At 42.3% G+C, this 27,480-nt stretch overlaps 1 protein-coding gene across 10 annotated transcripts; it reads left to right on the top strand.

Moving 5' to 3' along the window:
• The first annotated feature begins 68 nt into the window (after window positions 1–68).
• synj1 (synaptojanin 1) lies at window positions 69–27,063 on the top strand. 10 transcript variants are annotated; one of them, XM_037118984.1, is made up of 33 exons: window positions 69–308; window positions 1,270–1,430; window positions 1,581–1,667; window positions 2,077–2,344; window positions 2,599–2,824; window positions 4,857–4,940; window positions 7,399–7,460; window positions 9,866–9,962; window positions 10,321–10,496; window positions 10,578–10,659; window positions 10,766–10,918; window positions 12,349–12,514; window positions 12,935–12,958; window positions 13,452–13,643; window positions 14,610–14,694; window positions 14,979–15,119; window positions 15,208–15,400; window positions 15,487–15,645; window positions 15,788–15,944; window positions 16,064–16,190; window positions 16,333–16,545; window positions 16,635–16,713; window positions 16,919–17,084; window positions 17,172–17,351; window positions 17,807–17,929; window positions 18,132–18,170; window positions 19,243–19,290; window positions 20,138–20,179; window positions 20,961–21,013; window positions 21,478–21,667; window positions 21,748–22,034; window positions 22,319–22,342; window positions 23,487–23,623. In XM_037118984.1, the coding sequence occupies exons 2-32, from the start codon at window positions 1,307–1,309 to the stop codon at window positions 22,337–22,339; spliced, it is 4,044 nt and encodes a 1,347-aa protein (XP_036974879.1). In that variant the 5' UTR covers window positions 69–308; window positions 1,270–1,306; the 3' UTR covers window positions 22,340–22,342; window positions 23,487–23,623. The 10 variants fall into 10 exon arrangements, with proteins under 10 accessions (XP_036974879.1, XP_036974873.1, XP_036974869.1 ...); XM_037118978.1 differs by lacking the exon at window positions 22,319–22,342 and having other exon boundaries at window positions 77–308; window positions 12,358–12,514; window positions 23,487–27,063; XM_037118974.1 differs by lacking the exon at window positions 22,319–22,342 and having other exon boundaries at window positions 77–308; window positions 23,487–27,063.
• The last annotated feature ends 417 nt before the right edge of the window (window positions 27,064–27,480 follow it).

Here is a 27,480-nt window from a genome sequence, read left to right as displayed (position 1 = left end):
AGTCATGCGTGGAGGCGGATGGGATTCATGGGAACAGTTTGTGACTTTCCGTGACAGGCGCTTTATTCCACATTAGCGTGTATTTTATATACCTTTAAGGAACGTACATTTAATTTAGGTTGAAACATATTTTATTTACGTACTCTAAATGTTTCCATTTCCCATGGATGTAAGCGCACGCAAACACTTGTCTACGGTATTACGGTAACGTGCGGTAGGCGTGCTTTGCGTCGGAATGTACCATTCTGCCAACACACCGGGAAGGATTTTGTTGTGACAGCGGAGTAACAACCCGGCAGGGGGAGACGGTAAGGTGAAATCTGTAGCCCTTCCTCTATGTAATTTAAATAGATCTTACGATTGTGGGATAAGGCTGGAATTTAAATGTTTTCGCACATGTACGTGTTTTACATGGTCGAGTCCCTCGAATTTACATTGTAGTACACATCTTATCATCCCGGACGTGCAGGTAGTACCACCATCAACATATCGCCAGCTAGCGAATCGTAGCTATCCCTGTGATTAATTTAGCTAACTTAGCTAACGTTGCCAGCTAGCGTTACATTGGCGAAAGACAGGAAGCTGTTATAGCTGTATCATTATATCCCTCTGGTTTTCTTAATTTGTTGTCCATCACACAAATCCTAGAGTTAAAGCTAGCAAGCAGGTAAACGTTAGCCTTAGCTTCGGCTGCTGCAGTTTCACTCAAGTCGTGACTGTCCGTGTCAGGATGGATAATATTACCGTCGCTCGGCCTAACGTTATTGCTCACAGTGCTCCTGCTGCTTATAATCTCCAGCCACCTGCGATATTCAGTTTGAAATCAGATTGATTATATGTGTCGGCCTTATCTTTGTCCGTTGTCGATAGTGCGTAAGGCTTCTGCTTTCGCAATTAAAGTTTCCACGTCAAGCTGAATCACGGAATGTAAATGTTATTGGCCAATAACATGACATATCCTTCATGAAGAGGGCATAAAATCAACCCAAATAGTGCTTCACCTGCAGCCAGAGCGGTTTGCAATTACCTACGTTTTGTTTTTGTAACATTGGGATATTTCAGCTAGCTATACAAAATGCAATCGCTCAATTTCTGACCCAGACATCCTTAAAAGAAAGCTCAGTATGGTCAGAGCATACGTCACATCTCCATCAATAATAAAGAGATCATCCTACTCCCTTATTGCCTTCAGATTACAGATGTTGTGTCTGACTAGGAATGTGTCTTGTCTGATCTGCTGTCATCCAGTCATTTGTTTTTTTCCCCCAGGTCAGAACATAGGTTTTTTTAAAATCTTGGATCCACAATGGCCTTCAGCAAGGGATATCGCATCTACCACAAGCTGGATCCACCCCCCTACAGTGTCATAGTGGAAACTAGGACCAGGGAAGAATGCCTCATGTTCGAATCAGGGGCTGTTGCCGTTCTGTGTAAGGCATCTTATTTAATTATATTGTAATGAGAGATTATTTGAATACTCTACAAGGGAAATACAGCTACATTAAGCAGCTGCAGTGATGGATGTGTGTTCTGTACTACAGAAGCTCTCCTTACATTATGTTGATTTTGTTTGTATCCAGCGGCGGCAGAGAAGGAGGCCATCAAAAACACATACTCAAAGATTGTTGATGCTTATGGAATCCTGGGTGTCCTCCGCCTCAACCTGGGTAAGCTATAGAAACATCTTCTCCATTTGTTGCTCCCTGTTGCAGAAATGACCAGGGTCCAGTCCAGATTTTGACCCCTGGGTTCTTCTGTCACTGTGATTTTGTATTCCTGCTGCTGCTTACTCATAAGCAGCTTTCTCCTGTCCTCCATATGACCTTGAAGGCCCTTGTTATCACAACAAGGAAAACGCTGTGTGAAAGATTAAAGCTCAGGCTTATAGATGGCTGAGATTTGACTGGTTGGTGATTTCCTATAAAGGAGTGACACCAATGCTGAATTAACCATTTCCTTCCCAGCCTCTTAATGCTTAATTGTATCTTTTGTTAATGCAGTGCTTTACAACTTTTGACACAATTCCTTCCTTTTTCTTTACATTGCACCAAATGTTTTTATACCTTACGTCTGCAGGTGACTCCATGCTCCACAGTCTGGTGGTTGTGACAGGATGCAGCTCTGCGGGGAAGGTGCAGGATTCAGAGGTTTTCAGAGTCACGCAGACAGACTTCATATCACTGAAGAATGATCCAGGGGACGAAGACCGGATTGCTGAGGTGCGAAAGGTCCTAAACTCAGGACACTTCTACTTTGCCTGGTCTGCCACTGGAGTCAGCATGGACTTGAGTCTCAATGCACATCGCAGGATCCTAGAAGATACTACAGATAACCGTTTCTTTTGGTAAGAGTGTGAAATGATCATTGTTCCAAGGCTATAAGGAAGATTAGTGGGCAGGTATTTGGCTTCTCTGAAGTAGTAGATATCAACTAATTACATGTTCTCCAATCTGCATGTTCTTTGTGCTGTGATATTTTCTACTGAATGTGTGATATGGGGGCTGTGTGATTTGCAACTAAGCTGTGAAAATTCACCACTCACACAGTTCTTTTTTGTGTGTTTGCTGTTGTGTCTGTGTTGATATCATTAATCAATAGGAACCAGTCTCTGCACCTGCATCTAAAACACTACGGAGTAAACTGTGATGACTGGCTGTTGAGGCTGATGTGTGGGGGTGTGGAGATCAGGACTATCTATGCAGGGCACAAACAGGCTAAGGCCTGCATCTTCTCTCGCCTCAGCTCAGAGCGAGCAGGAACACGATTCAACGTCCGAGGAACAAACGATGATGGCCAGGTGGCCAACTTTGTGGAGACGGAACAGGTGACTCAGATATTTGACAGTTTCTTTCTGGTTTGAGAGGTGTTAAGAGCTGGTGTTTGGAAATCAATTTGCATCATTTTCAGGTGCCAGTACGCACATGGCAAACAGGACACAGAGCAGAAGGCAGTGACAAACTTATTCTACCACAAACTGAAGAGCTTTAGCCTGTTTATATTATTCTTTATTTGTGCAGTATAACAAGAAAAAAATACAAAAGACAGTTAAACAAGACTGGGCACAGTTTATGACATCAATCAACAACATAGTTAGGGATGGGATGGGAGTGCAGTCCCAGGTAGCATAGCAGTAGATGTCAGTGGTGTTTTATGTGCAGTAAGAGAAGAGTGTACCAACAAGTTTTGCCCAGTGAGGTGCACTCTATGGATTACCTTTTAGTGTATTAGCGCTCTGCATTTATGCAGATTGGGGTCCAGAAGTCTGCATTGGTATTGATTGATAGTTCATGCCAGTTAACTGATTATATGGATGTGGTTGTACCGGATTTGGTCAGTTTACCTGGCCACACCTGGATTTTTCAATCCAAGAGAGCAAAAGGGAAGTTATTGCAGATTCGGGTGGGGAAAATGGTAAAAGTGTTCAATTTGGGATCTTTTGGAATGTCCACCAAGTTTTCAGAGCCATGATTATTAAAACAACTTTTGAAACAAAGGTGCTGTTTAGTGTGTTGGCTAAAGAATGATAGGTCTGTCAGTTATAAAGGTTTGTTTGTCAGATGTATGTCAGATGTGTTGGCTGATGATTTTGGATAGGTTCCTTTTTAAAATATGCACTGTTTGCACAAAAATATGGGAAAAGTGTAGAACTTGTATGCCTCCTTGGGATTTGGGAGTTGTCCAGCTGCTCATTTTATCCAGTAGAATTAGGAAAATACTTGAATCTAGTGGGAGTGGGCATGCTTGCGTGGTACTCTTGTGCAGTGTGAAGCTTTGTGTGATATTAGTCTGCATACTCTGTACACTGTTAATAAATAATGGGTAGAATAGTCCACATGGTGCTGACCTTTTTTAACATGCATAATTTGCACATTGTTAATAGAGTCACATGGCCTTTGTTAATACAGTCTGTTTAAACACTGGTTATCTATTGACTATTCAGGAGCAAACCTGCTGCAACCTTGTCGGGAAGCACTGCTGCTCTTGTATTTTGTGCTGCACTGTAGAATGACATCGTAATAACTGATAATTATAGATGCATAATTAACTTAGAGGAAAACCAGCAGGATGATGATGATGATGATGATGATGATGATGATGATGATGATGATGATATATCAATACACTGATTTATTGGTCAAGTGCCAGTCCGAAGCCTTTTACTTTGCAGTCATCTATAAGTTCCTCATTTGTAAAGTTCAGTTCAGTCAGTATTTCCCTTTTTATTGAGTCATCACATTCTCAGAGGATGGAATGTTACTTTTCATCTCTCAGTTGTGGAAAATGACTCAATTTGCATTTTCCCTTTTTACAATTCCTGTTTGAGGAAACAAACAGGAAGCTTTATCTTAGGCGTAACAACTGGAACAATTAGAACAACGGTATCTACAACACAGTGGAATACAGCTCGACTACATCAATATTAGTCTGTCTGTTGCAGTATGTTGTTTTGTCAGGTGTTCTGATTATTTTGTCTAGCCCCTGTGGTGTTGACAGCTTTTGGTAATGTTGATTAGTGATGTTGGCGTCAACCATCTGCAGCACAGAAAAGTGTAGCCTTGCTACATATGACACACTGCCTGTCATTTCTCGTTCGTGTTTCCTTTGTGTCCTGACAAAGCGGCCTCAGACATATGCTGGTATTGTGAAGCCATTTCCTTCTGTCAGTTTCACCTATAGTTTATAGCTGATTATTTTGGGGTGGTTATCAGCTGGTTATCTCTGTTTTGAGACTAGATTTTTTTTTATATTTACTTTCTTTGAATGTGTTGTTAGTCATGTTTCTACAGCTACAGTACATGTGTGTTTTTTTGCATTGTGACTAAAGCTAACCAAATGTTTCTCTTCCTTTAAAACAGGTTATTTTCCTGGATGACAGAGTCTCATCCTTCATACAGATCCGTGGGTCCATTCCTCTTTTCTGGGAACAGCCAGGAATCCAGGTAATGAACACTGAAACTTTACTGGAAAGGCAGCATTGAATCTGCCTTGAATTTTCATGTATTATGTGAAAATCATGAGACACCCCTTGTGTTTATGTAGAAGTCCTGACCAATTTGTTGTAGATTAGGCTCACACAGTCTCAGTTGAATGCAAGTGTAATCGCTGAACTCTAATGAAGTCAACAGGAAGCAAGATGAAACGTCTCCTTTTACAATTACATCCTAGTTTTAACACATTTTGTCCATGCTATGTTCAGAAAAACTCCATTAAGGGGGTTTTGTTGCAACTGAATGAGAATCGGCACCCTAAAGAGCTGGATGTGAACCCCCACCTGGTATAACTATTTCTTTTGATTTTTTTGGCTCTTGCTGGTGCTGGCGCTTTCATACTGCAGATGGGGGTTTCTCTGTGCAATGCCAAAGGGCAGGGGTGACAGGCAATCCCATTACAGATATTCATCCAGGCCCCTATAGCTGGAAATACTATTTTCAAGATTTAAAGCAGGAACTTGCATCACCCATTAAGTGTACACTATTAACAGTATTAGCGGGATGCTCCTGCCCTTGTCCTGACATTGCACAGATGGGTGGATAAATTTGATCAGACGTGGGGGAGGTTAATGGTAGATACAGTGGTTGGTAAAGGGCATTTCTCTGTTTTCCCCAGCTCCCAGACTTCTTTGGTCAGGTGAGAGCCTGGTCTGAAAACAATCCTCTAACCACTTAAATTTCACTAAGTCAGCTGGATAGGTGTTAATTGACAATATGAAAAAAATAGCTGTTGAATCTATATCAAGGAAGGCCAAGACCATATTAGCCTCCTATTCAGCCCACAAGGTCTATGGTTTGGTTAAAAAACAAACAAAACAAAAAAACAGGGTTGTGGGCTTGGGGTTGTTTTCAGACATAATTGTAGTCCTCCTGCTTTTTAAAAGCCTTGTTTTAGCTCATAGTCCCCTCTACCGATTGTGGCTTTGTAGGCTTATTTTCTCCTCCCCATACTCTCTTGTTCAGTCTCTGAGCAGGATAGATAGTTTTGGTTTTATCCTGAAGAGGATTCACTGATCTTGTTACAGTTAGTTTAACTTATAATAGTTTTAGTATTATAAAACGCTGCTGGGAAAGATGATGATCAGTCGTTGGACTTCCCCCTCTTAAACGATTAGTTCTTAGAGTCCTGGTTGATCCCAAAATCGTAGGTAATTGTTTTTATGTTTGTTTAGGGGAAAGAACCAGTATTGGAATTAGTCATTAGGGAATGATGATCACATGTGGCATCATATTACTAAATAAATCTTTCTGTTAGTCTGTTAGTCAGCTGACAGTTTCTGTAATCAAGGTTTACTTGTTGTCAAGAAAACTATAACATACATCTACTAAGATGTAACCTTGAAAAAAATTGTGGACAAGTAATTATTTTGAACAATTAAGAGGGTGATTTGACCAGTGCTACTCCAGGAGCTATCTGCTATCAATTGAGGTGATGTGAAGGGGTTTTTGCCTGAAGTGTTCTGCTGTAACCTGAGTCCCTTTTTAGATGCCATCTCAGGAAGTTATTAAATATGCATAGCAAAGACCTGCACAACAGTGGAGACAGGAAGGAGTGACAAAATGGCAGCAGCATGGAGCAAAATGTCTCGCCTTGCCAAACACAGGCAGAGCCAAAATAGGCACATACAAGTGTTCGAGCAGATGAACACAAAGCAGAGGAAGAGATTAGCAGAGGGTGCAAAAGAAAGGCAAAGACTGGAACTGTGGGAACACTGTGAGAGTCAAAGTGTACTTAGGAGATCCCGCTAATGTTCTTGATTGATCAATGAGATTGAAGGAAGAGGAGGCAGAAGGAGGAGTGATAATGGCATTTGATTTTTCCTCTTTTTAGACGATGACGAGCTAAGGGACAGGAGAATTTCAGAGCGGGAGAGTTTGTGCACAGGCACAGATGTGTAGTGAGCAACAAGGGTACAAGTAAGGACCTGCAGTGCAGAGTGAGCAGGTTTACATCTTAGAGCCACTGTGCAAGGGTCCTGCAGAGTCTGTAAGGGTGTGGTCATGCCTGCGTTTACCTCTCTGTGAAAATATTCTACGGGAGAATATTAGTGAGACCAAATACAAGAAGAATGGCAAAGGGAAATTTGATTAAACATTTCTGAGAATGGTGTTGGAGAGATGACAGGCTTCAAGTTTTCTCTGCTGCTCAGTGTCTTTGTCGTCTTATGAACAAACCTCCCTATGCTGCCCCTGTGTTGCTGTAGTCCTTTGCCATTCTTTTATTTGTTGCCAATATAAAAGTTTCCACTGATCATATGTAATGCAACATTTCTATCCCAACTTCGTTCTTCACCACCAGGAATTCTGGTCATCTGCAACATGTGTGTGTGTTCGCGACTTTCCTTGTTTGAAAGTAAAGGAGGACACTGTGACTTTCTTGTCTTTTCTCACTGTCTCTGTCCTGCAGGTTGGCTCTCATCGTGTCAAACTCTCAAGGGGATTTGAGGCAAATGCCCCGGCATTCGAAAGGTAATTAAAATGTTCTCTAGTATGTGTGCCTGGCAGTTTTCAGCTGCTTTGTCTTGCCTCCAGGAGATTAACAGTCCTCTGAGGAGCAGAGGAAACACCATAATATTACGTCTCCTGCAGTTACTGCCCACAATAGAGAGAAGCTCTCCAGACTCTTGAAGGAGAAGTTGTTAATTGAAGTGTGTCCTCAGAGGTCAATTTAGAAAGAACACATTTGTAGCCCTTGATTAGCTGTCGACCCCTGTATTTCATAATGATTTCAGACACTTTCTTTGCAAAAGCCCTTCCTTGACTTTTTGTAAAAGCAAAATTATCATTCAGTGCATTTAATTAAGTTTGTGCACTTGTGCCTCAAAGCTTCTTGTTCCTGGGATTAAATGATTAAAGGTACTGAAAATCTTCACTTACGCGTGCAACTAAGATCCAGTGACTGTTTTGTCATTGTATTTAGATTATGTCCTCTCAGGAATTGTATCCCTCCACATTCTTCTCAGAAAGTTGCAAAAATAGCTATTCTGATTATTCATCTTGTCTCAACTGGCAGTAAGCTGTGGAGACCAGGTGGGCAGTGACAAATGTGAGTCTCCTGGGAATCACCCACATTTTTATCTAAAGCAACTTTCGTCTTGACAAAGACAAGCCTGAAGTACCACAACATAATTTTAAGTGTCAGTGCTCATGATTTAGGCTGACATACACATTTTTTGGCATCATAAAAATGCAGTTTGCAAAGAATGTTTTTTTCTAAATAAATCTAAATTCATCTTTCATATTAGATTTGAGGACAAATTGTTTTGAATCATAATTTGCAGCCTTGCTTTCCATGTCTGCAGACACATTACAGATGCAGGGGAGCAGCACCTCGTAGAGTTTCTTGTTTCTTTAAAGTGGAAATAGACAACTGTTCATCCCTGCAAGCATTTCCCAGGGGTTGTGCTGTTGGCACTGATATCACAACCAAGGCAAAAACAATATAAGACTCCCATTTGACCTACAAACCGCAATATCTGTACTATGAAAAGGGCAGCATAAAACACCTTGTTGTGATAATAAGTAGGTAGGTTTTACACTTACTGATCTAGTAGAAAGAATTTTCAGAATATTCAGTTTATAACTAATTTTCAATCACTCTACTTCTTCGCCTCCTCTGCCTCCTCCGTCTCCTCTGTCAGTGGGGTTCTTTTTATTTTGCAGTGCAGAGTTTCCACAGTTATTACAGTTGTTCCTGTGTTTCGTGGGGATAGCAACCAAGGAAAGTAATACATCTTCAATGCAGACGCACCTCCTTTGTGCCATAATTCGACCTTCTTTTTTCCAGAAAAATTCTAGCCCCATGGCAGACCAGATTGCATAGTAAAAGCAAGCAGAGCCGTGGAACCGGTCTAAACGCGGATGGTGTCACCTTTCTACAGCCATTACACTGTGCCATTAGAATGATAAGTTAAAGCAGATAAGTTGCGAGTTTAAGTAACATGGATTGTCACTGGGACTAAACCCAGGTCATGAAAAGGAATGATCTTTCTCAAAGCAACCACGCTATTCAAACCATTCATGACACCATATTGCAGGAAAGCTATGGAATATCTTTAATTTCTAGACATGTTGGACTCCATGAAGTGGACTCAGCAGGGCTGAGCTCCGAGCTTGCTCTGCCAATTTATATTTTGAGCATGTCAAGACAGCCATGGTACACGATTTGTATTTCACAACAAATCAGTCATTTTTTCACACTAAGGATCTGGTGATGTAAGTAGTGTTTCTCAGTGTGTGCACAGATCAGGATTTATGACTCATCCTTTGTAATATCTAGTCTGTTTTCTGCAGAGACAGCCTAATATGTCTGAGATAGTGCAAAGCCAACAATAACATCTTTTATAAACATGGTAACAGTAGCCCTAGTCTGCTGTTCTCTCTGCCGGATGGTGCCTCCATTCCATCCATATCTGAAACATTAAATGGTCTGAGGTCATGTAAGTGTCTCTTCTTGGCATTATCCCTTCCTTTGCCCTTTCAGTCTCGACAGCTTAGCAAAACAAATACCCCACTGTCTTAGTAGATACATCCTGGGATTAATTCCCATCATTTACGTAATGTATTCCCCCAGACATTCAGATGCAAGTGTCACAGCCAAAAAATTAAACAAGTAAGCCTTGAGACTTTTACGGCTTTTGAATTTATTGCACATCAACTTTTCTCTGCTGAATCTAAAACTGAGCGTGAATCTACATCTGCATCCCATTGAGCTCTTCTGTGTATTTATTAAGCCTAAGCATTGATAGCAAGCTCGAAGAGTTTAATATGTTATGATAAATGCTGGTGTTGGCACATAATTAGTCTGTGATTTTAATTTAGACCTTTACAATGCTGACTATCTGAATGTGTGTGTGTGTGTGTGTGTTTTCCAGACACTTCACTGCACTGCGGAGGTTGTATGGCAAACAGGTGATCATCAACCTGCTCGGGAGTAAGGAAGGAGAACACATGCTCAGCAAAGCATTTCAGGTGAGAGGAGCCATTTTCTGCCCCTAAACACTGACTTGTACTGTCGGATATAAATCTGATGTCCCTCACAAAACAGAATTGTCCCATGTGATGCAGATGCTGCATTTGCTGTTCTTTTAAACACTCACAGGAATTTTTTTTTTTTATCACATTACTGCACCATGAGCTTTTGCCAGGTCACGTTTTCTTCTTTGGTCACCAAACTACAGTTGAAACTTGCTCAAATATAAAAAACAGACATCAACACTTGTTTGATCAACATTTCTTAGCAACTTATTAGATGTAGCTGGGAATGTTGCTTCTTACCTGTATGACTACAATGAAAGACAAGTCCTCTTCTTTTCTCCGTCACTCTCAGAGTCACCTGAAGGCATCGGAGCACGCGTCAGCAGTGAAAATGGTGAACTTTGACTACCATCAAAATGTGAAGGGAGGCAAGACAGACAAACTCCACAGTGTCCTCAAACCCTACCTCAGCAAGTTCATAGAGGAGTGTGGGTTCTTCTACTACTCTGGAGAGATGGGCATCACAAGGTGACAGATCGATGAAAACATGTTTTATTAATCGGTATCACATTTTTGTTTTGCCTACTAACATGTGAACATGTTTTTTAGGACTCAGGGTGGAACCATTAGGACCAACTGCCTGGACTGTCTGGATAGAACCAACAGTGTCCAGGCCTTCTTTGCCCTTGAGGTAAGGGCTTTGTTTTGTTAAAAAAAAAAAAAAGTACAAACAACCACTCCTTTTTTCTTTGTGATAATTCTTTTAGTCTAACCCCCTTTTCCTCTAACCTCACCAGATGTTGCCAAAGCAGCTGGAGGAAATGGGTCTTACAGAGAAGCCCCAGCTGGTGGCCAGATTCCAGGAGGTTTTTAGGACCATGTGGTCCGCCAATGGAGACTCCGTCAGTAAGATCTATGCGGGCACCGGTGCCCTGGATGGCAAGGCCAAGGTACACAATAGGGACGCTGAATACACACAAATACACAAGTTCACCAAAAACTGTTCTAAAAGTTACTAATGGTAAACAAATTATTTGTCTTCATGACTGGATAAACAAACTGACCCACAATTTCACTGTTCTGGGGACCTTATTTTCCTCTGAGAACAGCTTGTTTATTCAGTTATGGAAAATGTTTATATTTCATAGTTTGTATGATTACCTCATTAATATTGTAAATATCAAAATTACGAGTTTACATAATGCACATTTAAATGTCGAATTAGTGTTTGAGCCTTAAAATTTAAATGGTGGACTTCTGGAACTGAAAATCCTGATAAACAGTTCTTCTGTGAACATGCTTGTTGAGTCTGAGATGTTTACATGACTACAAGAATGAGTTTGTATTGTAATACCTGTTCATAACTTCTTAAATCTTGCCCCTGACAAATAACCAGTATTTTATAACAAAAACCAAAAACAACACTTCAAGTCATTCTGAAAGTAATCTAAATGAAGCCAAAACTAAACATCTTTACACAATATAAACAGTACTGAAACAAGCTACACCAGTCTGGAAACTAACTAAAACTAAACTGAATTAACAATAAATATTAAAAATGAAATTAGAATTAAAAGTCAGATGCAACCACAATAAATACAGTAGGTTGACAGAACTGAGGACTTAAATTGTTACTTTGGACTTAAATGGCACTTTAAATGAAATAATAATGGCAAGTTGTGCGTTGTGCATGCAATGTGCGATCCACTCTGCATGTAGAAGTGTGTGCTTCTGTTTCTTAACTCTTGTGTGCTGTCTCTTTCTGCTATCCTCTGGACCTCTCTACCTGTGTGGTAAGTTAAAAAGCGAGTCGATGTTGTTTTTGAGCTGTGGGTCTTTCTCTGGTGCATTATTGTCTGTGGGTTAAGTGATGAAGATGATGGAGGATGGGATAGGTGGGACTTATTTATTTATTTTAAATAAGACTTGATTTGATTCCCCTTTTGGTATCCTGGTGATGCATACTGTCTTGACCTGGCAACTTTTGAGAGCTCAGTGAATATTTGTGATCGTCAGAAATCTATTTAAAGAAAAAGGAAAAACTGCTTGTTTGTTAAGCGATGATTTTGTTGATGCTGTATCTTATATCATTCCTGGCAACATCTGCCATCTTGACCGGATGAACCTGAAGAAGTCAATCAAAAATGATTTCATGTCAAACATCAATCATTGAAATCTTAACGTTGCACCTGTTGAAGCAGTTCTGATCTTTCCTGGTCAGTTCAAAAATCGACATTACCTGGATCTCTATGATGTGTTCCTCTTTTTTTCTCTTCGTGGTTGTTTTGGGAAGTACAAATTTTTTCTCAAAATGAGAATGTAATTAGTTTATTATTAAGTAGTGATTATTCTTGTGTGTGTGTTTGTTCTCTGTTTGCAGGCCGGGAAGCTAAAAGATGGAGCTCGCTCTGTGACAAGGACCATCCAGAATAACTTCTTCGACAGCTCCAAGCAGGAGGCTATAGACATCCTGAGGCTGGGCTCCACGCTTAACAGTGATTTGGCTGACAAAGCTCGGGCCTTGCTCACCACCTCCAGTCTTTACGGTAATTCTTTACAACACGGGTAGCATGACGTGTTATTTCCTTGAGCCGACAGATTGCATCTTGCCTAAAATGGACTCAATGAAAGTCTATCCTAGATACAACATGTTGCAGCTTCTATGTTTTGTAATATTAACAATATACTTTCCCTTCTCCTGGAAAGGAAATGGGGAATGTTTTGAATATTTTAACAAGTTTTGACCCGTATCTGTTGAAGCCCTGTAAAAGCAAGAAGCTACTCATCACAGTGGAAGGGTTTGCCTGCACTGAGTCAAGCAGGAAGTGTAATCTCTGTGTGTCAGCTATCTGTCCCAGTTAGATTAAAGCTGACCAACTGCTCTGCTAGCATTATCTGTTGCAGCACTGGTTAACCCGCCCTTCTCTCCCTTCTCTCCCCTCCCCTGCTCTTGCGCACAATCTTAGTCACTGAGCCGGTCTTACAATCAGGTATAGTAACTGACAGACTGCCCCCAGTGGATGGATCTTTTCATCCTATCACACAGTTGTCCTATCATTTGTGTTTGCTCCTCATTCATTTATAATCCAGTGTTGGTAGTGGTTTAACCCTCTGTCTGTTGCATATAATCAGGCTTTTGCCACGGTGATTAAAAGAAAGGATGCAGAAATTTTTTAATGAAAATTGAGTAAATATTTACAGACAGAAATGAACCATTACCAATTTTGATTATTTGAATGTTATCTGTATTTCAGTGAAAGTCCTTCTTTGTATTTCTTTTCTCCCATTCCCATGTTTTAGAACATTGTTTCAGACTTCCTCCGTTGTATTTGGATGTTCTCCCCTAGGTTCTGTTTGTTTTCATTAGCGTTTTCCCATTTTTGTTTTGTTTCACTGTATGCTGCCCTTCCTGCCCATGCGCGCACACACACACACACAATCAAACCAGTTCACATTCTAATCACACTTTCCTCCGCTCTGCAGCCTCCCCGAGAGTATTGCTGGGAATGTGTCAGAACTACCAGAAATACACAAGGCCCAAGCAGATCCGGGTGTGTGTGGGTACCTGGAATGTCAACGGGGGTAAACAGTTCCGCAGCATCGCTTTCCGCAACCAGACACTCAACGACTGGCTGTTGGATGCTCCAAAGAAGGCGGGGCATCCTGACTTCCAGGGTATGTCTGTGTTTATTCATCTGCGCACGCTAGTGGTAAATGTCATCTCTGGAGACTGGGTTAAAGAGGGATGCTGCTCTTATCAATCTTTGAGGTTAAAGGAACAGTTTGATGTTTTGGGGAAATGCTTAATTGCTTTATTGCAAGCAATAAGATAAGTGATCAGTACTGCTCATATATGTATGCTTATTATGAAACTAAAGCCAGCAGATTGTTAACTTACAACAGGAAAATGGGGAAAACAGTGAGCCTGATATTGCCTCATATTCACATGATGTTTCAGCTCAGAGGTTATGGGTTCTTGGTTGGTTATAATAACTTTGTAGGTAGTCTGCAAGTCGTTTCTCAGTAATGTGAAAACTTCAGGAAGTCACTGATTTATTGTAGATATAATGGTATGAAAGTGGTATCCAACTTTTCTTCCAACTCTTGCCAAAAAGCACGAGGGCATATTTCCCAAAACGTCAAACTGTTGCTTTTAAAATACTGCAGGCCTTGCACTTTTGAAATTTCAAGCTGGCTGAGAAAATCTGGACAGGATAAATCTGGACTGGACAAGAAAAGGTGATTAGAAGCACCTCAGCCTCCTTCTTCAAATACTGCTTACTGGAGCTAAGTTCCAGGGAGCTGAGCATTTGTTAAATGAATTCATTTATAGGAAATAAACAAGATGAGTCAAAAGAAAGACCCCTGAAACATGAAGGTTAAGTGAAGGATTGTTTTGTATTTTGGATTATATCTTATTAACATAATGATTTACTAGTTTCCCTTAAGGTAAGCAGATCATTACTGTGGGGGAATTTTATGATTCGTTAAGGAGTAGACAGTTTTCAGTAAAGCATATGTCTACTGTTTCTACAGTGATGGTGATTAGTACAATGTTCTCTACACTACTCAACAAATCTTGTGATGTTAGTATTTTATCAGACATCTATGTTTACCATTTTGTAACCTCTCTCTTCACAGACAGCAAAGCCAACCCCATAGATATCTTTGCCATTGGTTTTGAGGAAATGGTTGAACTAAATGCTGGCAACATCGTCAGTGCCAGGTATGTGTGCAAGACTCTGAGTTAACTGACCTGTTTTGTCTTCCACAAGAAAGTTGAGCTCCAAGGTGGCCATGAATTATTTTAGATCCTTAATTCTCTTTTGAGATAAGAAGATCAATAAGTACAAGAGCCAGGCTGCTTAGGCCTGATCCAACAAAGCTGATATGATTTTGTCAGATGTAAATTCCTTTGATGGATTTTTTTAACATCTCATCTCAGTCTGACTTTGTTTCTTTCTTTTTCTTTTCCTGCACTATAACTATTTTTTTCTTATCTTGTCTCAGCACGACCAACCAGAAGCTTTGGGCAGCCGAGCTACAAAAAAACATATCGAGGGACCACAAATATGTGCTGCTGGCTTCAGAGCAGCTGGTGGGAGTGTGTCTGTTTGTTTTCATCCGCCCCCAACACGCACCTTTCATCAGGTACAAACTGTTCACATTGTCTTGCAGTGTTCATTTAGCTGTGTATCACAGGTATGGTAACAGATGGGCATTCAACACATTTTCCCAGGGATGTCGCTGTTGATACTGTAAAAACCGGAATGGGCGGGGCTACAGGCAATAAAGGAGGTGTGGCCATACGCCTGCTGTTCCACACCACCAGCATCTGCTTCGTCTGCTCCCACTTTGCTGCTGGCCAGTCACAGGTCAAGGAGAGGAACGACGACTACAGCGAGATCACGCGCAGACTCACCTTCCCCATGGTGATCACTGTGACATTACCAAGTGAATTTTCAAACACCTTTCTTGCGTAACTTGTGCATAACCACGTCCATGTTGTCCTTGCCAGGGTCGTCTGCTGTACTCACACGACTACGTTTTCTGGTGTGGAGACTTCAACTACCGAATCAGCATGCCCAACGAGGAAGTCAAGGATCTGATCAAACAGCAGAACTGGGATGCCTTGACAGCTGGGGACCAGTTGTTGGACCAGAAGAATGCTGGTTTGGTATGACAGCACTTATGACTTTGACTTCCTCTCAACAGAAAACAGTGAGCCATAACACTGAGTGTTAGTGTAGTGTTATGGCGTTTTATAGCTTTATAACGTTTTATAGTCCATACTCATGCACATGCACATCTTCCTACAGGTTTTCCGAGGTTTCATTGAGGGGAAGTTGGATTTTGCCCCCACCTATAAGTATGACCTCTTCTCAGAGGATTATGACACCAGTGAGAAGTGCCGCACGCCAGCCTGGACTGACCGCATACTCTGGAAGAGGAGGAAGTGGAACTTTGACAGAACGGGTAAGCTGAAGATGTATCACAATATTGGTGAAAAATATGTAAGCTATCTCCTTAGTTTATATACGACTTCTGAAATCCTGAAACATAAGTATATATGTCCATATCTGTACATTTTGCAGCTGAGGAGATGAATGTAGTAGGTGCAGCTTCTACATCTGGAGAGAATGAGGACGATCCAGAACATCCTTGGAGCCCTGGGACTCTGAAATACTATGGCAGGGCTGAGCTTAAGACCTCAGACCACAGGTAAGAAACGAGAGATGTGTAATTTGCTGCATATTCTTCCCTCTGGGTCTTTGCACCAACTAATCCCATACTCTCGAACAAATATATAGTGTTTCTCTTTCATACAACATCAAATTCCTATATCTGTCCTGTCCCTCTCTAGGCCTGTGGTGGCCATAATGGATGTGGACATCCTGGAGGTGGACCCCGAGGCCCGGCACCAGGTCTACAAGGAGGTCATCGCCCTGCAAGGGCCTCCAGATGGCACTATCCTGGTGTCGCTGTGCTCCTCTGGTCCTGAAGACTATTTCGATGATGCACTCATAGATGAACTGCTGGACAAGTTTGCTCAGTTTGGAGAAGTCATACTTATCAGGTGAGGCTGACATCACCATCACGGAAAGACGAACAGACATGTAGTCACCTTCAGTGACTGTGACATTAACTGTGTCCTTGTTTATGCAGGTTTGTTGAGGAGAAGATGTGGGTGACCTTCTTGGAAGGATACTCTGCTCTTGCTGCTCTGTCTCTCAGCGCTTCCACTGTAAGTCATTGCTGATAAATGTGAAATGCTTCTCAGCTATTGAAATGCTTTCTCCGCTACAATTATGTGACTGGAGTTTCAATGATATTCACCTCAGTGCTTTGAAGATGTGACTTGAAAACATGAAGAAGTTGATTTTCATTCATGTATATCTGCCTAACCACGACCATTTCTTACTTGTCTCTGTCTTTCGGTTACATTTTAGGTCCTTGGCAAGGTGATTGACATCCGTCTGAAGAGTCCAGGCTGGATCAAGAGTCTCGAGGAGGAGATGAGTGTGGAGAGAATCTGCGGGAGCATCCCCACCTCAGCCAGCTCCACCCTGCTCGCTGAGGACACGGACATGGGCGACGATGATTACGACATGGAAGGTAAAGACTGTCAAACGATCCTGATCCTTCATTCATTATGAATGACGATTTCTGTTCATATTCTTCACCCCTTGACTTCTGTATCAGGTGACGTGGATGAAGAGGTTGAGGAGATCCTTCCCCAGCACCTGCAGCCTGGAGCAGGCTCTGGCCCTGGATCTTCCCCTCTTCCCTCCCCCCGCAGCAGTCCCTGTCCCTCCCCGACCCATGGAGAACCTTCGGCCCCAAGCAGGCCCAGTCGTGGACAACCCACCCGACCATCACAAGGTAACTGCCGCATGACACAGCTGGAATCAGGTCTCTGAAAGTACAGTCCAATCATCTGCTCCAGCTATAGTTTCTTCCTACTGGAATATAAACCTTAATTTTGTTTTGTTTGTAATGCATGGAAGCAGATTTAAGTCCATCATCATCTAGGAGAGGAAGTGCAGGTAAAATGTGCTGTGTTTTTAACTAAGCTGTGTTTGGTATTAGAAGGCTTGTTGTGTGTGATTTAGTAAAATACTCTTTTGATACGTGTTTTCTGGTGCAGTGTTAAAATGTTTGCAGTGTTTGTTTCATCTTGTCTTTGGTCTGAAACACTTACACAAGTTCTCACACAGTGAATAGACTGTGTAGTTGCATTGTTTGTTTTTTTTTATCTGGAAACAGTTGCAAATGGTGTAAAGATGTTCCTCAGATAAATCACTCCATTTTAATCTCTTTTATTTGTTTCCTTCCAGGGCCTCCTGTTGACTTCCAGCCTGGTGCCCCTCAAGGCATTGAGCCCAAACGCCCACCTCCACCTCGCCCTGGAGCCCCTCCAGCAAGACCAGCACCCCCCCAACGCCCGCCGCCACCCTCAGGTAAAGAATCATTCCGACCCTCCTGGCATACAGATGGTTAAAGCTTAATTTTCAGATATTTAAATCAAAGAAATGTAGCCTGCAAAAATCTTAACATTTGGAAGTGTGGTTATTTCATTTCTCAGTGGTGTATGGTATGAGATTCTTTAGGCAGGTATTAACATTTCTACCTTTATCCCGCTGCTTCGCCTCTTTTCTGAAGGAGGCATGAGCCCTCTGCCAGTTAGAAAGGACTCTGGAGGTAAAGTGATTGCTGTGGCAATATGTGGTTATGTGCTTACATTGCTGAAGCATTTAAAGTTGCTGCCGCTTTTATTTCCCCATCTGATGCTACACACAGAGACACATTCCATTAGCGCTGATTGAGTAAGCTTTCATCATTGATAGTCCAGTAAAACACATATCTCAACTCTCACAGACGTGCTCCTGAGCATGTTAAACCTGACTTTGGGTTTCATATATGACTCCAGACAGTTTTACTGCAGTATTTCAGACCATGCTTTATTGTCTACTGGCTCGTCCTTGTGACTTTGCACAGCCTGCCCATGAATTTGATTTAGCTCATTGTTGTCCATTCAACACAGTCGGCATTTGCTTTGGACAGTTGGCATCGTGTAAAGGTAGTTTGCAATTGAAGGTGTGATACTTTGTAACCAAAAAATCGGGTTTAATAGCTGAAACATCAACTCGACATTTACACTTCACTAGGCTGTCCTTGGGTTTAGAAGAGGAAATCGGTCATGCAGTTGCTGAGTCATGCTTGTTTCTAACGCAGACTACTCCTAGAATAAGTGTGTGCTCATGAGGCTTTTGAGTCAAGAGTGATGAATGGTCACCAAAATGCAGAGCTTCTTGTGCATCACTGAATCACTCCACCTAATAAATGATTTTGCAGTAATATTACCAACTATCCCTCCTCTGTGGTGTATATATGTTAGTACTGTACAGTGTTGTTAATTAGTGTGGTTGCAAATATTCATATTTAGTTAATGTGGAAGCAGCAGTCATATTTTGCCACCAACACTGCAAGTAAGAGGCTGTTCACGTTTGGTTTTACCGTCTGTCCTGAGCGATCCAATCACGAGTGGGCAGCTTTGAGTCCATCAAGAAAGAATCTTCTTGTAAAATGCTTGCAGAATTAACAAGAAGCCCAAAATAGTTGAAAGTGTGTTGCTGACAAAGTCACAAGGTTTATTAATTGGATCACTCCGGACATGTTGATCCATCTGAACAGCCTCTAAAATCAATTATTTTGTCATGTTTGCTGCTGTACTTCATGTTGAAACTACTCTTTCCCCTTTTTTGACTTTAAGACTGTGGCATATGTCCCAGCCCACTGCTTGGTAGGAGAGGCAGTGAAGGTAACTCGCAGCGTTTCATTAAATGTCATCTGATCCCTGTAGCCTTACACCCAGTCATCAATGTTATTGATGCTTTGTTGACATTGATGGGTCACTGTAGACCAGTTCAGCATCATTGTGAGCCATCTTAATCCTGTATATATGTGTGTGTGGGAGAAATGTGTTTGGTAGAAAAATGTTTTGCTTAATTGAATGTAAATTAAGCAGGAAAACCAAAGTGGTTAAAGGGCTATAGGGAGCAAATACACCCCCCTAGTTTTCTTCCCATCTAATATTTAGGATATACAAGTGTAATGCGTCCCAACCGATTAGTGTCAAGTGTTAAAGATTTAATAAGAACAACAAAACAAGAGGGGCCGGCATTTTGTTTTACAAATGAGACTCTCGTTTTCTTTTGCAAACACTTGTATTGGGGTCTGAAAGTAAATATTAATCTGTGCAAGAGGGGGAGGACATGCATCAGAACAAGGCTTTATATTGCATGAGACCATCTGAGTCAAACTGATGCACATAATTAGGAGTAGAATACCTCATAAGTTGGCACTGTTTGATTACACTCTTCGCTAAACAGGGTAGACATGGTGAGTTAAAGGAAATCCCTTTGGTCCGGAATTAAAATGGTCTTAAGTCAGCTCAGCTTCACTCATCCAGTATGATTAGTGGGGGAAAAAAAAATCCTCCTCAGTCAGATGGACATTCAGACTCACAGCATCTCAGGCTTCACTGCTCCGCTGCATTTATACCACCACTCGCTTTTTCCCAGTGCTTCTTGTAACGTGTTGTCATGGGGAGCACCTGCTTCATGTGTGTAACAGTAATGTGGTTTGGTTTCCTTTGTGCTGCAAAGGACCAAAAAGCCCCGCTCTGCCTCGGCCAGATGCTGCTGCAGGTGAGTGCCACAAAGCATGACGTAGCCTCACTTAGCATTTATGTGTCAATGAAGTCAGGCGATTGTTCCTCAGTTATATAGTTATATATACAGTAGGAGTGTATATTTTTCCCATGAAAGCCTGTCTTTGTGTGAAGTTTCCTTGGAATTGCTGGGAGTTATTTTCCCTGCCCGTCTACTACTATAATCCTGTGTTATGTGTTTATGCACCGACACAAATTAATCCTGTCCCAGGCTATTGGATAGGGTTGGGTTGCTTAGCCTTTTGGTGAATTGGCCTGTCTTCACCTGACCCATTTCAATGGTGTTTGTGTGTGTGTGAGCATGCACGCAGTTCACTGAATCCCTCAGTCGCAGTAAGGGTGTGTGTGGTGAGCAGGCTTGACTTACTTTTGGTGACTGTACAGTGAGGTATTACACAGAAGCAGACATCTAAGTCGCGTGGGAACATGTTCACGGGCTCTGAGGGAGGTCGGCGGGAGAATAGTGAAAGAAGAGGTGTGTGGTAAGCAGTTGGCTCGCAGAACAAGGCCTGCCTCTCCTCCAGACCTCCTGCAGCTCAGGAATGACTTGAGTCATCTTTAATAATGAAGTCAGCCGGAGGGAAATTGGTCTGTCATAGGTTCGGATGGGTTTGCTGCGAGTGATTTAGAACGGTAATTGTAATAGTTGAACTCCCTCTTTCAGTAAATGCTCCGGCTATTCCTTACATCTCCCCATTGTATATACGTAAATATTTATGTTGCTAATGTAGCTGGTTTGTCTGTCTTAACTCTTTCAGGTCGAGGCCAGGTAGCAGTGGGAGCTCCTGGACCTGGAGGTGCTCCAAGACCAGTGAGTTTACATCTCTTTACTAGTCTTGTTATTTCTTGATTTCGAATATTGTTTGAATGATTTTTACGAAGAATCTTCCGAAAGACTAACTTATCTGATGTTTCAGCAGAAGTTTAAACTAAAGTTAAACTGAAATGTAAGAAAATATTTCAGACACTTAAAGTGAAAGTAATTTCATCTGTATGGTCTGAAAAAATATTTCCTATATTATAAGAGACATTTGAAACTATTAGTTGCATCCTTCCATGTTAGGGCTTGCATACAGCTGTTCCTTGCATTAAGACCTCTGTCTTTTTTTATAGGCCCAAAGAAAAGTTTTATAGTGCACCTTTTGTAAAATAAGATAAACTGAGAATTCATTCGCTATCAAGAGTAGCAATGAGTCAACTGATCAGACACTTTCCTTGTTTTTACCCAAAATGTACATTTCTCCAAATTCTATATTTCTACTTTTCGTTATCCAGAATATTCCTGCTCGAGTTGGGGTAATCAGTGTGCCTCCCCAGTCTCGTCCACCACCTCCAGCTCACCCTGGAGCACCCAGACCCATCCCAGAGGTGCATCCCGGGGCCCCTCGGCCCATCCCAGACACTCACCCTGGAGCCCCAAGACCTATTCCCAGTGCACAGCCCAAACCGACTGATCTGCCACCAGGTAAGGAAATGTTTTTTTCACATTCATTAAAGTAGGCTGTCAAGATTTCGGATTGTTGTTAAATCCTTAATTCCGTTCAGGTCCACCTTCAGGACCACCTCCTACAGAGCCCCCTCCAGTGAGAGCCCAGGTTCCATCACCCATGCAGCCACCTATGCAGCCCCAAGCAGCTGCCCCTTCAGTTCAGTCCCAGCTCCCAGCACCGATGCAGCCCACACTCCCAACTCCACTCCAGCCGCAGCAGGCCGCTGCCGCCCCTGCCGGGCCTCCACAGGCCCTCGCCTCTCCCAAACCCCCACCTCGTTCCCGCTCCTCTCATGCTCTGCCACCTGATGCTGCCAAGCCTGAGACAGCCCCAGCTGCACAGGTTGGTGCCAACTTCCTTTTTCCTGAATTATTGGAATTTCAGGTGAACACTGACATAATTATCTACTGAGATGTTTCAGCTTACATGCAGTTAAATCATGTTCTCGCTCTCAATTTCCGCTTATCACTCAAGATGTTTTCTGATAGATTAGTGTAAAAGGTGGAGACTGTGTGAATAAGAAGTTAGCCTCTTTCTGCCTCTTTGTCACACATCAGATGAACTTAGTCGTCTGTGTCATTCTTCCTGCTTTTGTCTCTCTGATACATTTGTCTCTCTCTCACAAGCCGGAGAAGCCCTCAGGGTGACAGGTACTTGATATTAAACCACCTCTTTGTCTCATCCTCCATAGCACAACAGTCCTCTGCTCTGATGTTACCACCTCTCATCCCCAGTAACCTCCTCCTCCTGTCTCATTTCTCTTCTCCCATGTTGTTTTAACCTCTAGTCCACTGTAAGGCCATGCATTGTTTTGTGCTAGGCTCACCAAATGGAGCATTATTTGTTTTTTTCTTTTCGTGGGTCAACATATCAAACCATAAATGACATGAAAAACACGGATGATGATTTGACGTTTGTCGTTGGCCATTTCCCCCTCATTTGTCCTTTCATGTGTGCTCACTGTGGTTCAGGTGCTGAGAGTGAGCACATATGCAATGACCTCATAATTTGACTTGACGGTTTTGTTTAATTTGTATCATTTCTGTCATTTGTATTAGAGTTGATGATTGTATGTGGACTGTGATACGTACATGAATTGTCGGCAGTAGTCAGTGAAAAAAAATAGAACACTGCACATGTTTGTGAATGTTTTAAGTTGGCCATTTTTAAAAGTACCCTGTGGAGTTTTTGACCACTAGTGTTGTCATGGATCAGTGGTTTGATGGTTTCTTTTGTGTGTGTGCCTCAGTACACATTCCTGCCAACTGCAGTGGGGCGTGATGCAAATTTTTAGTGCTTTCAAGCTATAAAACATGGACAAACAGATAAAACACATGTAAAGGGCTGAATTAATAGCTGTGCAATACCTGAAACCAGCTGCATGTTGTTTCAGCCATTAATGCTAGAAAATAAAAGGGGTAATTCACCAAGAAATATAGCGATGTTACAAGGAAGAGTATGACTGCTCATTGATGCAAACAGTCAACATAGTTGATAATTGGCTCTGCAAATTCATTCAGTAGGTTTGTTACACACACACACACACACACACACACACACACACACACTGGGTTAAAGAAAAAAACACTGAATATAATCATGCAACTGTTGTTAACAAGATAACTCCAAAGGGTATCTTTAAACTTTTTTTCTGAGCTAAGAAAAAAACATTTTATACAGCACCATATGTACCATTACTTTGTAAGATATGTGAGTCTTATCAGCTCATGAGTATAGTTTCACAGCATTTTTGTGACAGCTGAATACCATTTTTTTTGTTTTGTTCTTCCTTAGACTAATGGACTGAATGGAATCCAAAGAGAAGCACAATGGAAGCCCGACCCCTTCGACACACTTAGATCTGACTTGCTCTCCTCCTCCTCCACCCCCTGGCACACCACCCAGTCACTGAACAGAGGCTCCTCTCTGCGTGCACCTCCATCCATTCCTGCGTCTAGGCCGTCTTCCAACACCCTCCCTACATCCTTCTCCCTCCAGTCCTCTGCTCTGTCAGACCTGCAGGCACTCGATTCGTCCTCTTCGTCCTCTCTCTCCACCCCGTCACCTTTCGCGTCCTCCCTGCTCCCGCCTCCTCCGGTCCCGTCTCGCAGTCGCTCGCAGGAGACACTGCGCGCCTCTCCCGGGTCCTTCCCTGCTGACCCACAACCTGCCCGACCCAGCAGCACCAATCCCTTCACCGGCCCACTGGCGCAGCAGCAGCATCACCGCTCGCTCACCCCGGACTTCAGCATCCAGCGTCCAGCCCAGCCATTTAACCTTCAGAGGACCATGTCTGCTCTTACGCAGCCACTCATCCCCATGCCTGCTCCAACAGCAGCCGCACCCGCCCCCCAGATCCAAAGGACCATGTCCTTGTTTGGACCGCCATCGACTCTCAATCCTAATCCTCTACTCCCTCTCACCCCTGAACATTCCTCTACCCCCGCTTTGCCTCTGGCGCCACCCTCCTCCATTCCGCCTGCCCTCGCACCTCGTCGCCAGCCACCTCCCGCAGCAGGGAAGCAAACCCAGCAGTGGGTCACTTTCGATGACGATTTTCCAGCTACAAGCAAAACACCGCAGGTCCCCATCTTCCCCTCCAGTTCCCTAGTGTCCCAAACTCGGACTCTGCCTTCCCGCTCCGTGTTTGACTCAGAGCCCGACTGGTTATCTTCAGCACCTTCAGGATTCCCAACCCTCCCTCCTCCCGTCCCAACTAGAACCGGTAACCCAAAGCTCCCTGAGGGGCCCAGCGACGACTGCTTCTTCTCCAGGGAGTCAACAGAAAGATAGAAATCACTCTCAGTGTGTAAAGGGCATATCCAGATATGTATAGATCTATGATAAATGTGTATATGTGTGTGTGTATTGTACAAAAGAGACAGTATTTAAGAAGTATAGACCAATCCCCTTCTGAATAATAGGAAAGGATTTATATCTTGAGCAGAAACGATGTACGAGTCTCAGTGTGTGTTCTGACTCCCCCATAGAGATGTTTGCTCGTTCCTGGTTACTAACATTTATTTTAATATGAATCGTTCTGACGTTTATTTTTATTCATGGCAGCAAACATGTGCCTGTGTCTACAGTTAATCGCTTTATAAAGTACATCTATACGCACGAGTCATGTGTGTAACCACCTGTGCAATATCAAGACACGTCTGTGTGACTGTATTCAACAGAACCAGTGTTACATTTGCATTGGCTGCATTGGCTGACACGCTGCGGCTCATATCCACCGTTTCGACTGGTCGAGGTTCCTCAGAGTAGAGGGGTAATCTTCTGTTTACTCGGTTTTATCAGTTTACATGTCGTAGAAGGCTATGCACTGCAGGTTTGACATCCCCTCTCAAAATGAAAACAGTCTGCAGCAATCAGAGAATTGCTTTGACTTCTGTCTGAGGGGTGCAGATTAAAAAAAAAAAAAAAAGTCACATCACAGGCTTTCTTTTATCATGAATGTACTTTATGTTGCACTGGGTTTTTGTCATCGCCTCCTTGCCGAGGCACACAGCGTGAACTAGAGCAGCACGAGTCAGTGTCACAGTCAAACTGTTCACTGCAGCAGGGCTGTGACATCATCGTTTCACTCTCTCTCTACTCTCATGGGCTGGTACGCTTAGCTAAATATATTTTGTAGCTCTATATCAAAACCTATACATAGTGATTATGTATAAATGGATGTTTTCAATAAGGAAACAACTCGCTTATATGTGCATACGTGTGTTTGTGATGACCGTGTCAGTGGTTTTTGCACAATGATATGCACTGAAATGCTGTGCGCGCGCTCTCTCGGTTTGCACTCTAGTCGGTGGCAAAAGATGAGAGCCTGTGGACTGAACAGATCAGGGGGCTTTTTGACCTTCCCACTCCTGCAGTGTTTCGATTCCTTCTTGATTTTAATCCAAAGCATTTAGCATACTATTGTAAATTCAGAGAATGTGGTGTGTGCGTGTGTATTCTTCTGCGTACAAAGGCGAGGACATGCCACGCATAATAATAAGAGGGCATTTTTCTTTTTCCTTTTTTTTTTTTTACTTAAACTTTTGTGCGTCGCAAAAAATTGTGTTTTTCATTTGTAAGAACATTTACTCTAAATAATCTATTGTTGATACTGTGGTGAGAAGTAATGTGTCGTGTTTGAGGTGCATATCGTCTGTCGTGGTGTTTGTGTTTGGATGTGAGTGCGTGTACAGATTTAAGAGTGGAGTATCAAGAGCTCCCCCGCCCCCCCCAGGAGGTTTTCACACAATCACACGGTGTATTTGCTTACAGGTTCCAAACTAACAGCAACTGTATTCACACGCTCGTGTTTCTAACTGTGGAGTGGCAGCACTGTATGTGAAAATTGTTCATGCAAGACAAAGGACTCTTTTTTTTTTTTTTTTTTTTTCCCCCCCCACCTAAGAATTCTCTGGTAGCAAAGCTGTTTGGACCCAAGTGCATCACTCGATGATTATTCTTAGTTGTTCGTCACATCCTTTCCGGGGTTATATCAGACAGTAGTGTGATTTGAGTGTCAAACATCTTCTCTTATCTGTTTCCTCCAGTTGAGAGTAATTGTTCTGAACCTCGCCGATTTCATTCATGAGGTGTGCGTGTGTGGTGTGTTGACGTGAGAGGTGACGTGTCAGTATTCCTCCCCCCCGTACTACCTACTTTACTTCACTTCTGTTGAGCTCTAGTGGCTGGCATCAATGTTGAAAACGATGACAAGCAATAGGATCCGTGAGAGTAAAATCCTCCCTATCATGCCAGCTGTGTCTACTCAGATGTTGTCCCCCCCCCAAAACCTTCAGAGATGATATAACCGGCTGAAATGTGCTTCAAAGGTATTTGATGTCTCACGGAGGATAAAACATCTGACCCAAGAAAGTACCAGCTAACTAACTGCTTTGCAGCGCTTTGTTTGATCACCGTGTAAAATACAATTAATCTCCATGCGCTGCACTGAAAGCAGTAGCTGTCAATGTAAGCAAGTGTATCAGGTTGCCTTTGCTTACACGTCGCTGTCATCTTTAAAAATGCATTTATTGTGTTATCCAAATGTGCGCAGTAGATGCCGTATCTGCATTAAACGTAGGTGACTAGCCAGTGCTTTGTGTCATGTCATGTTCCAGACGAGATTTTATAGGAAAAACAAAAAAATGCTCCTTTTGTGAGGTTGGTGTCCCTTTTTATGGCTGTAATCCATAGTAAATAAGAGTCTGTGTCGTTGAACATATTCTGTATGTATTAAAGAGTAAAACATGAAGCTGCGATTCATGTTAATATCCAGCGTTCCATATTTTAAGTGCACAGCCGATTGCACATTTATGTATGACGCAGTTTGTGTTGTATGTATGCAAAAATAAATGTAAGTTTACCTGAAGCGTGATGTTTGTCCTCTTTTGGAATGTAAACTGAAACTGGATCATCCATGAAGTACCTCTACTCAAAATTCAGTTGTGCAGACATCTTAACCATCTGTTCATTGATGGAAATAGCTCCACTTCAGTGTTCCCACAACAAAACTTTGTGCATTCTATCTGCCCTTTAATTTAGATGCCCTTTTCATGTCCCTTTATATTATTTGCAAATGGATAAATAACCTCGCAAAGCACCAAGGCAGTTATTTTTTATGGACCTAGTAGTTATGTGAGTTTGATTTGCACCCCTAGCGAAATCCCTTTATAAATTAGGTTTTGCGATCAAAATGTTCTTATTATAATTCACAACCTGTTTGTTTACAACATAAATATTTGCCACATGTGTTCATAGAGATGTGTATAACATGCAGAAGTGGACA

The sequence above is a fragment of the Acanthopagrus latus genome, chromosome 13 (genome assembly GCF_904848185.1).
Source record: "Acanthopagrus latus isolate v.2019 chromosome 13, fAcaLat1.1, whole genome shotgun sequence".
Lineage (NCBI taxonomy): Eukaryota > Metazoa > Chordata > Actinopteri > Spariformes > Sparidae > Acanthopagrus > Acanthopagrus latus.
This window is presented reverse-complemented; position numbering and strand designations above follow the sequence as displayed.